The sequence below is a fragment of the Pempheris klunzingeri genome, chromosome 12 (genome assembly GCF_042242105.1).
Source record: "Pempheris klunzingeri isolate RE-2024b chromosome 12, fPemKlu1.hap1, whole genome shotgun sequence".
Lineage (NCBI taxonomy): Eukaryota > Metazoa > Chordata > Actinopteri > Acropomatiformes > Pempheridae > Pempheris > Pempheris klunzingeri.
The window spans coordinates 17478539-17488911 of record NC_092023.1 but is presented as its reverse complement, the minus strand read 5'-3'; the positions used below and the strand labels follow the sequence as shown (position 1 = coordinate 17488911).

The 10373-nt window shown below is 41.6% G+C and overlaps 1 protein-coding gene across 1 annotated transcript; it reads right to left on the bottom strand.

Moving 5' to 3' along the window:
• Positions 1–6396: 6396 nt before the first annotated feature.
• Positions 6397–9066, bottom strand: prorsd1 (prolyl-tRNA synthetase domain containing 1). Its single transcript, XM_070841157.1, has 4 exons — positions 8932–9066; positions 7748–7873; positions 7572–7661; positions 6397–6955 (listed from the first exon to the last, which is right to left on the bottom strand). The coding sequence occupies exons 1-4, from the start codon at positions 9010–9012 to the stop codon at positions 6743–6745; spliced, it is 510 nt and encodes a 169-aa protein (XP_070697258.1). The 5' UTR covers positions 9013–9066; the 3' UTR covers positions 6397–6742.
• Between the last annotated feature and the right edge of the window lie 1307 nt (positions 9067–10373).

Below are 10373 nucleotides of genomic sequence, written 5' to 3'. Positions count from 1 at the left end.
GAATGGCTGTAAGGTGGCAGACCAGCAGCTCCTGTGTTCTGGAAAGTAAAATTACTGTTTTTGTCAATGGAGTCTGGTGGCTTTGAAAAGAGCGATATAACAGCTCTTTGTGGTTATTTCTTGGCTGGAGGCAGTGACTTTCTGAAGACTTGTTGCCTGGCAACCTCTCTGTGATGACAAGACTCCTTTAAATTTATTTTTAACCAGAAACAGCTGTTATATGGCTCTCTTCAAAGCCATCAGACTCAATTGACATAAACAGTTGTTTTACCTGGTTTAAACAAAAAGGGTCCTCCAGGTCTCTGTAGGGATCCTTTCCATCATGTTGTCAGACACTTAGAATAACAATCTGATTCTGTGGCAAAAACAACTTTTAGTGGATGTACTTAGATTAGGTGCAATTGCCCTCAAAGGATTATGTTGCAGCCATGCTAGTTAATTTACCACTCATTCCGAACCCAAAATATCTAAAAATTGGGCCCAGGTTTAAAAAATACCAGAGTTCCCCTTGAAAGTTGAAGTAGCAGAAACAAATGTGCCTGATGAGCAAGTTTTTTGACTGGATGAACCAGCAGACACAACCAGCTGCTTCAGTTATTGGGAAACGTCTCAGTTACAGTTTATCTCACATGTTCAGTGACCTGCTGATCAGAGGAGCCCAGGAGGACAGAGGAAGAAGAAATCAGCTTCACCTAAACAACAACATGACAAATTGACAGAAACAAGCAAAAGAACAGATCCTCAGGGGGAAAGATACAAACCATAAGAGTGTTTACAGGCTGAAGAAAGATGAGCAGAGTTTCATAACATTTAATACACACACATACACACACACACAGTGTAAGGCTTATCTTTATTGATTTTTTTCTTGTTCTTTTATCTTGATGGATGCTCTCTTTTGTTTCTGTAACAATTTGCTTTGTACACACACACACACACACACACACACACACACAAAAATTAAAAGCTCCGACTACACTGCACTTAGCCTGGGCCTAACAGCTCCCTTAGCTTGGGGCTGAGAAAGCTTTCACACTGGCACAGTTCTGCCATATTCCAATTCGGCTAACCCCGACTTTATGCTGGCCCTGTTCCGGAGCACATTAGCCCTGAGTTCACAGGGTAATCCCCAGAAAATATACCAAACACGGGGCTAAAAGGTGTTAGTGGGAAATGGGGCTTATGTAACCAATGGAATCAATGTTCTTGCTGTTAAAGAGTAGTGACATCAAAGTCTCGTGATCCAGTGAACATAAGATGACGACGGCCTAAATGCCAAAGTCGAGCCTGCAGAATGGCCCACAACAGGTCACATGACAGCGGCTGCATCCTGTTACATAGACTGTATTTCAGGAAATCAGATTCATGTCGCTTCTATTCCACAACAGAGTCTCCAGCTTCTGCTTAAAAACATCAACACTGAAACAATTTAGAATTTATTTCCTCATAGAGTCTCATCAAACACATCAGACACGTCACAGCAGGACACCTCACCCCATTACTGAGAGAAAGAAGGAGTGTGTGTGAGAGAGTACATGTGTGCAAGAGAGAGAGAGATGACAGATGTTCAAACTCCCTGCCTCTAATTCACATGTGTCAAACTCAAGGCCCGCGGGCCAAATGTGGCCCGCCACGTCATTTTATGTGGCCCGCGAGAGCTTAAAAGGTCTGATTGTATTAAAATAAAAAAAATCTAAAAGGTGCATTGACCATAAACTACATTTCCCATAATGCATGCCGATTATGTTACCCGCGACGGCATCCCGCCACTAGCTTGCAGTGTATTCACATCAATGCGATTGATGTGGAATTTAGAAATACAAACAATGACCCAAAATGTCCAGGAAGACAAAAATTGATGCAGATGGAAGATCTGTTTCAAGAAAGATGGGAAGGCGAAGACATGTTTGTGCTTCAAGGAGAAAAACCAGCATGTCTTTTGTGTTATGAGGTGGTGGCGGTTGTCTAAGAGTACAATCTACGTCGGCATTTTGACACCAAACACAGAGCTACGTATGCCAAAGTGTCGACGTTTGATCGTTGATTGATGGAGTAATGTGGGATTCATAACCTGACAAATTAAGAGGATTTATGTTATAATAATCTTTTTTTTACATCTATGCTAATATATAATATTTGTAAGAATGAATAAGTAAAAAATTCAGAGTTATTTAACATTAAGGAGTAGTTGCATTTATTTTACATTACATTTAGTTACATTTATACTGTCTTCCAGTTACATCTGGCCCTTTGAGGGATACCATTATGCTGATGTGGCCCTTGGTGAAAATGAGTTTGACAGCCCTGGTCTAATTGATTGGGTTTAGGCATGACCCACCTCTGATTGGTTAGTCAGCAGGTAGCCCCGCCCTAAAGCCTCCCCTTCTTCTTGGTCTATTTTCCTCTAAATGGGACCATCATTTACTAAATGAGCATCCTGTTGTGTTGAGGAAGACTGTAAACTAGCGACTGAGACCATAAACTCATTAGGAAAATGTTTACTGAGGTAATAAATCAAGTTAGAAGTTGGTTCATTTTCTCATAGACTTCCATCCAATCTGACTTCTGTTTGGAGCCAGTGGAGTCGCTCCCTGCTGGACATTAGGAAGAATACAGGTTTAAGGCTCTTCAGCACCGGCTTCATTTTCCACCCTGAGAGGACATGAACACTTTTATAGTCTGTGGTCCAGATGTGGTGACGGTAAATGACAAAACCGTCAAAACTTAAAGCAGAAAGTCGTTAATTTCTCCCTCATTAGGCTGCTGATCTGACCTGTGACCTGGACTGTCTCCATGCAGAGCCTTATATGAAGGTAAAACTTTATTTTATTTAGCTGAGTTATCGGAGTATATAATGAGGCTGAGAGTCTCCTGCCACTGAATGGGAACCATGTGATTATTCTAGAAAAACACACACACACACACACACACACAGAGGATGAGCCAACCAATTACTGAAATATGCAAATGCAGACAACAGAGAAAGATTATTTTCTTGTTAATTGTATTTTGGAGACGAAACGCCGGCAGGAAGAGGAACAAACACAAGTGAAACCCTGACAGGCTCAATATGAGCAAACACCATGCTGATGCTTTATCCGCTCCTCTTCCAGCAATAGAGCTAAAAACAAAAGAAGAAATACAACAATTTGCAGTTTTACTGGGGGGCATGTGCCAGATCAGTTCTAGCTCCAGAGGTGTCACCACTCTTTAACAGCAGGAACGTGAGCTACTTTGGGCCCGATTCACACCGTCATTGTCATGGCACATTCTAGGTTTTCTAACTCGGACTTTATTATTTGTTCTGGAGCAGGTTAGCCCTGAGTTCACAGGGTTATCCCCAAAAAATAAACTAAACACAGGGCTAAAAGGTGTTAGTGTGAAACAGGGCTAAAGTAACCAATGGTGTTAATGTTGCTGCTGTTAAAGAGTAGTGACATTTAACCAGAGCTGGCAGAATCATACAGTCCAGGGCTCAGGTTAACCCTGAGTTAACTATGTGTGTACAAAGAGGGGCTAAGCCAGCCCAGGACTAGTCTTGTGTAGCCACACATCTCTCCATACCTGGCTTATGGAGAAAGGTCATGCCGTCATCATTCTGCTACAGATGTAAAAAACGCTCTGGCTTGTTTGTATCTATTTAAACCAATCACATTTGTTTGGGGCATTGCTGAGCCCAGGATGCTGTGATGGTGATCTTACAAAATAGTACTGGGGGGAGCTTGTTGGAAACAGTAACACACACAGCGGAGCCGCAAGTCAGAAATAGTTGACAAGTGGCAGCAGCCTGCATCCTGGGAGCCAGACTAGCACCGGACTAAAAATGTGAAGTGTAAGTGTGAGTCAGCATGACCCATTATGACCCATCTGTGTGGCTACTGAACACCTTTTTACTAGAACTGCTACTGTAGTATTACACAGTACTGAAACTACAGCTACTGTCAGTACTGTATTGTACTAGTGTTTTGTGAAGAGAATGATCAGTTGTGAAGAAACAGAAAAACAATTACATCATGATGGCCTAGACAGCGTTACACACACACACACACACACAGAACATCAGCTCTATATCACTGTTATGTGTGGGAGAAGCAAACACACACCCGTCTAATGACAGCTTATTTCTGGCCTGTCTCCCATGGTAACCAGACTCCTCTCTGTCACCACGGTGATAAAGCTGCAGCTCAGGACCACAACTGATGGAAACCAGAGAGAGAGAGAGAGAGAGAGAGAGAGAGAGAGAGAGAGAGAGAGAGAGGAAAAGTTACTTTTTGTCAAAGTAATCTGGTGTGTTTGAAGAGAACATTTTTTAGATGTCAGATGTCAGACACTTAGAATAACAATCTGAGCCTGCCAGTGGAAAAAACACTTTTAGTGGACGTACTTTGATCAGGTGATCCCAAAGGATTACGTTGCAGCCATTGTAGCCTGACTGAGGTGATTTACTGGAGCAATTCCAGCACTACCTACTACCTACTAGTCATTTAGACATCGGAATATGTACTAATGGGGTCCAGTTTTTCAAAAAGAGGAGTTACCCTTTAACCTGCTGCCTGTTCACCAGCTGTTCCCTGATTAAAGTTTGGGATTCGTCACCTCCGCAGCTTTTCCAGAGAAACTTTCTGATGGCAATCTAAGAAATTTTGAACTTAATGAGTTGAAGGGATCGAACATATGACAGCTTGTTTTGTCTTCTGTGACATCAATATTACCGTTTAAAACCGAGAAATGGGCACAGTGACACCGTTTGTGTGTGTTTCATACATTTTCCCACACAGGAACAACAATAGGGGGGAAAAGGGGGGTTGGGGACACACACACACTCACACACACACACAGAGTGTGTGAAAGAATGTCTGGGAACTGAGTGTCAGTATGTAATGTTAATTCATTTGCTAATTTTACACAACAATGCAACAATACACACCCTCATTAAGAATGCGGAGAGAGAGAGAGAGAGAGAGAGGGCGAGGGAGCTTCACAAACACACACACACACACACACACACTGTGTGTGTTTGAGTTATTTTTGTTTTGATATTTTCAAATTGAATAACTTTATTTTTGTTAAACAGGTTCAGTTCTGTAGTTTGAGTTAGACTCTAAAAACACTAAATCCTATATTTCCCCTAATGCAACAGGATGGAGTGTCAGACTAACAATCTGACCCTGTCACCAAAATATGTCCAAATAGGGTCCAGGTTTAAAAATATTGGAGTTATTCTTGGAGTTAAGTGATTATTAAAGAGTAAAATGAGTAAAAAGTATTCAAGTCAAGTCTGCAGATAAAACGTTTTACATTTTCTAACATGCCAACAAAAGAACTTTTTAAGTTGTGTTTAACCAGAAATGTTAGTAAGCTCCTACTATACAATAATAATAATAAAACAAATGTTTTGGTCTAAATGTTCTGCCACCATTTTACACCAGGTTGGACGTTAAAATAGAAAAGGCAAAGCAAGTGTAAAGCTGGAGAAACAGCAGATTGTTCACATGTTGGCAACCCGGAAGTTATTGCTAATTAATTAATTAAGGACACATCAGCAGTGAGAGTCCCTACTGTCAAATAAATCAGCAAATAAACATTAACTGAAGCAAGTTTCTTGTGTCTGTAAGTTCATTTTAATAAAAAAATGTCTGTGTGGAAGGAAGGAGACGAGCTAAAAGCCAAATTAGGGCTTAGAAAATGATCAGCAGGGCTGGGAGGAGGAACCAGTGAGTGTTTACTGAGCTAGAACATATAAAACAAAGGGTCTGGTCCTTTAATAAACCTGAGCTTTTCAAAGTAACAGAAATAAACACAAAACCAATGTGTCTAATAAAGTATTTAAAATAAATATTAAACATTTCACCTTTTCAGTCTTCAGAGCTGTAACTGAAGCAAGGAAGTCAAAATGTTCCCTTTCTCTTCTAAAGGAGAAGATTTTTAAACCTGGGCCCTATTTGTACATATTGTGTTGTCTATGAGACTGGTGGGCTCAAAAAGTGTTGGAATTGGTCCAGTAGATCACCTCAGCCAAACAGGCTGTAACATAATCCTTTGGGACAACTGCACCTGATCAAAGTACGTCCACTTAAAGTGTTTGTTTTTGCCACTGACAGGCTCAGATTGTTATTCTAAGTGTCTGACAGCATTATGGAAAGGATCCCTACAGAGACAGACCTGGAAGATCCTTTTAGTTTAACCACTAACAGCCGTTATATCGCTCTCTTCAAACACACCAGACTCCACTCCAAACAGTAATTTTACCTCATTGGTCTACTGCTGTCTCGATTGGTATGTTTTTTGTGCGTTACACAGATGGTCTTGAATCTGAACTGACTCTTTCAAATAAATGGTAAAAGGTCTAATCATTTCGACTACTCAAAGCGATGAAGAAAGCGATATAACGGCTGCTTGTGGTTAAACAAAAAGGCAATCTATTGGACCAATTCCAACACTTTTGTACCTACTCGTCATTTCAAACCCAAAATTTGTAAAAAAAAAAAAAAAAAAAAAAAAAATGGAGCCCAGGTTTAAAAATACCAGACTTCTCCTTAAATGAAGGCGTTTGCGATTCTTTTTTTTCATTTCTAAAAACTCTGAAGCAGAATAAGTTCACATCCCGCCCTGCTGATGGTTTTCATGCCCTGTTTTCATGTCCTGAGACAAATCAGGTCAATATCCTGGTCTAATCCCTGCAGGCAGCTCATGTCCAGTTTTAATCCCTGGTTCAGGTCCAGGTCCCAGTCACGGTCCCGTCCTACTCAAAGCTCTCCAGGATGGGTTCGTGTCCTGTCTCTTTGAGGAAGCGCAGCAGGTCGTCAGGTAGGAGCCCCATGGTGGCAGCATTGGTCATGGGGTGGAAGTAGACCATCTCATGGGCTCCCTCCACCAGGTCCCGGTCCAGGACAAACTTCACACTCTGTTCTTTATCGAAGAGCAGAGCAAGAGCCGTCGCACAGCCCTGACCCACCTGAGAGGAGGTAGACGGAGGAAATGACTTCAATACAACCCGAAGAAACAAGACACCACCTTCTGCAGAATAACATGTACTGGTTCATAAGACACGGAGACAACAGTGCTGATGGTGGAAGCAGCTGTTTATTGACAAGCTGTCCTCTTACTAAAACCAACAACAGACGTCATTTTCTCCACGGGTTAAAATGACAGTGTTTACATAGATGACCTCTAATGGGTGTAGTAATTATATACAGGAGCAAAAGTTTAACCATAAACAGCGGTTATATTACTCTCTTCAAGATACCAGACTCCATTGACAAAATCAGTCATAAACTAACTCATCGAGGCAGCAGGAGACCAGCAACTCTTGTGTTCTGTGAGGTAAAATTTGTGTTTTTGTCAATGGAGTCTGGTGTCTTTGAGGATTTAACAGCTATAGGGCATTTAAATGCCAAAAAATTAATTGCTGGCATCAGGATTGTTTACATGACTGGAAACATCAAATCAAAAAGAAAATTCACTTAGATCACTCGTACATGTACGTGACACTGAAGAGTAGATCTGTTTACAGGAGTTCTTGCCATGTCTAATTGGTTTTGGTTATAGATGTTAAATGAGCCAGTTCTCACCTTAAGTTTCTCCAACATGGCCGCCTCATCTGCAAAGCGCAGGTTGCCGCTGCCAACCCCAAGCTTCTTGGCGAGATCGTTGAGGTTCACCTGTAAAAGGAACAGAGAGGATTGTGGGACGGAGATGGAGACAGATGAAATGTTGCTGTGGCAGCGTATGGAGGAGGGTAGCCAACCTGGCGGTCGTGGCGAACCGAAACCAGCCACAGGCCTTTCTTCTTCTTGTCCTTCAGGAACAGGTTCTTAGTGACGGCTCCACTTATTCCCTGCAGGTGAGGCATCATCTCCTCCACTGTGAACACCTGCAGGGGGAGAGGATACATTAAAACGCACCTGTAATGTAAAAAAAACAAATAAATAAAGCTACATTGGCAAAGAGGATGAGAGGTAGAAACACAGGACGGACTGCTGAGTGGAAGACCTCAGACCTACTGTACCTATGAAGGTGCAGCACAGACACAAACTATCTTTTGGCGCCTCCTGCAGGTCACAGCAGGTTTATGCAGCAGTCACGTGTCAAACTGGTTATAAAGTGATCTGTAGACATGCAACTGACCATCGTGTTCTACTTCTGGAAACAGAACATTCAGACTACTGTTCAATCTCTTCTGATGTAAAGATGTGTACTGTGTCTGTAGCTGCTACCACCAATACAAGTTTGATTTAAAAAAAAATGAATAAATAATATGCATTTAAAACACTTAGAAATGTGTGGAGGTTCGTGAGTAAATACAGTTAAAATTTCAGAATATCGCTGATAGGAGACCTTTTAAGTTTGTTGAGACTGTCATGCCAAATCCCATTCAAAAACTTGTCTCTTTTTAGATTGCCTTGATCCTCCGCCCAGATACACGGCTGCAGGAACAAATTTTGTCTGTATTTCACCATCTGTTGATCTGATGGAAAATTCAGCATGGAAGTAGCAGGCAGTGCAACTCTGCTATACTTCAAAAAGCAATTCTTGATGCGTCCACGTGTCCATTAACAATACAATGTTATAGAGAAGACACACCGATTACCAACACTAAGATTACATAACAATAAGTGTCACTAAGAGTGTTTGATAGCGCCGAATAACCGAGTGAATCCTAACGAGTCAATTAGTGTCTTCAAGTATGTTTTAAGATGTTTGTGTATATTACAGTAAGCAAGGAAACGTTAAAATGTGTCGTATCCTAACGGGATTCAATTATGTTTTGTTCATAGTTAAAAAATACACCACCGAATACTCCAGCACTGTATTCCTCTACCTGCTACATACATGTACTTTTGTTATAATTACATGATACTTTTAAAACAATCCCAATAAAATGCAGGTTGTGATTAAAAGTTTAGACGCTGTTTATCGGTTTCATTTTACCGGCGGATGTTCCACGCAGCTCGTCTGTATGTTCAGAGTCTGCAGGTACTTCTCCAGCTCTGACCGCAGATCCTCCGACATCTTTCAGAAATATCTTTTAAAAACCAATGAACAGAAACAGACGTGAACTGGACGTCAATGGGGGAAACAGCTGCATGTACCACGTGGCCCCGCTCACACCAATACGTCACCGTGCTGCGTTCAGGACACAAGGGAGCCTCGGGAGATTAACAATGCTGCATTTACGACACCTGCGAGCTGAAGGAATTCATTTTTTAGATTAAAGTTATGTTTAGATACGATCATAAATGACTGTCAGTCTAGTTTGATGTAAGAGAGACACATCGGAACAATTTCCAATTGATCTTAGGCCTAATTCATGGTGACGGGGACATAAAAGTCAATAGTTACCCTCTATGATAACTCTTTCATTTGATGCAATGTAGCACAGTTAATTTTCCTTGTGGTATTGAGCACCGATTTTAGCATTTCTTAAAAACAATCCTTGTTTTCCATGTGCTAGACCAGTCCGTGCAATCTCAACTGCCATCTTGTTGAGAGCATTGCATTATGGTTAGTGATTTTGTTCAACTTGCTCAAGTCCCAGGAAAAGGGCTTAAAAGCAAATGTGACATCATGGCCAAACCACAAATTGTATATGAGAAGTACAGGTAACCACGGCGACATCGCCCATTACTTTGTGGACTGCTGTTCTGAAGCCTCGAGTCTCACTTCACAGGTATCACCATCTTGGTTTCATGGCTGTCACAACCTTGTTTTTTGGACCCAGAAGTGATGTTTGTTGCCCGAAGACCACCTCTGATTGGTTAGTCAGCAGGTAGCCCCGCCCTAAAACCTCCCCTGCTTCCTGGTCAATTTTCCTCTCAATGGGCCATAATGACCATAATTTACTAACATCCTGACTGTGTTGTGGAAGACTGTAAACTAGAGACTGACACCATAAACTCATTAGGAAAATATTTACTGAGCCAACAAATCAAGAGAGAAGTTGGCTCATTTTCTCATAGACTTCTATCCAATCAGACTTCTGTTTGGAGCCATTGGAGCCCACCTGCTGGGGGGGAGAAAGAATGCAGGTTTAAGGCTCTTCAGCACCGGCTTCACTCTTCGTCCACGTCTTGCATACTGTCAAGTGCATTTACAACTTCTGGGTCCACAACATGATGCCAATGAGCCCCAAAACATTTTCACTCAGGAAAAGAAGCAGCTGTAAAACAGTGGATACATTTACTTTATCACAGCCGCCACAAAATGACTTATTTCACCATCAGAATTTGTTCAATTCAGTCCAACAACAATGGGAAAGTCTAGAAGACCCGTACGCTTACATCATCTTATTGCCATTGAAGTTAGCGTAGTGCTAAGTGGAAGTTAGCCGGCTCAGCTCGCCCAAGAGCTCCATGGGTTCCAGCATGAGGGAA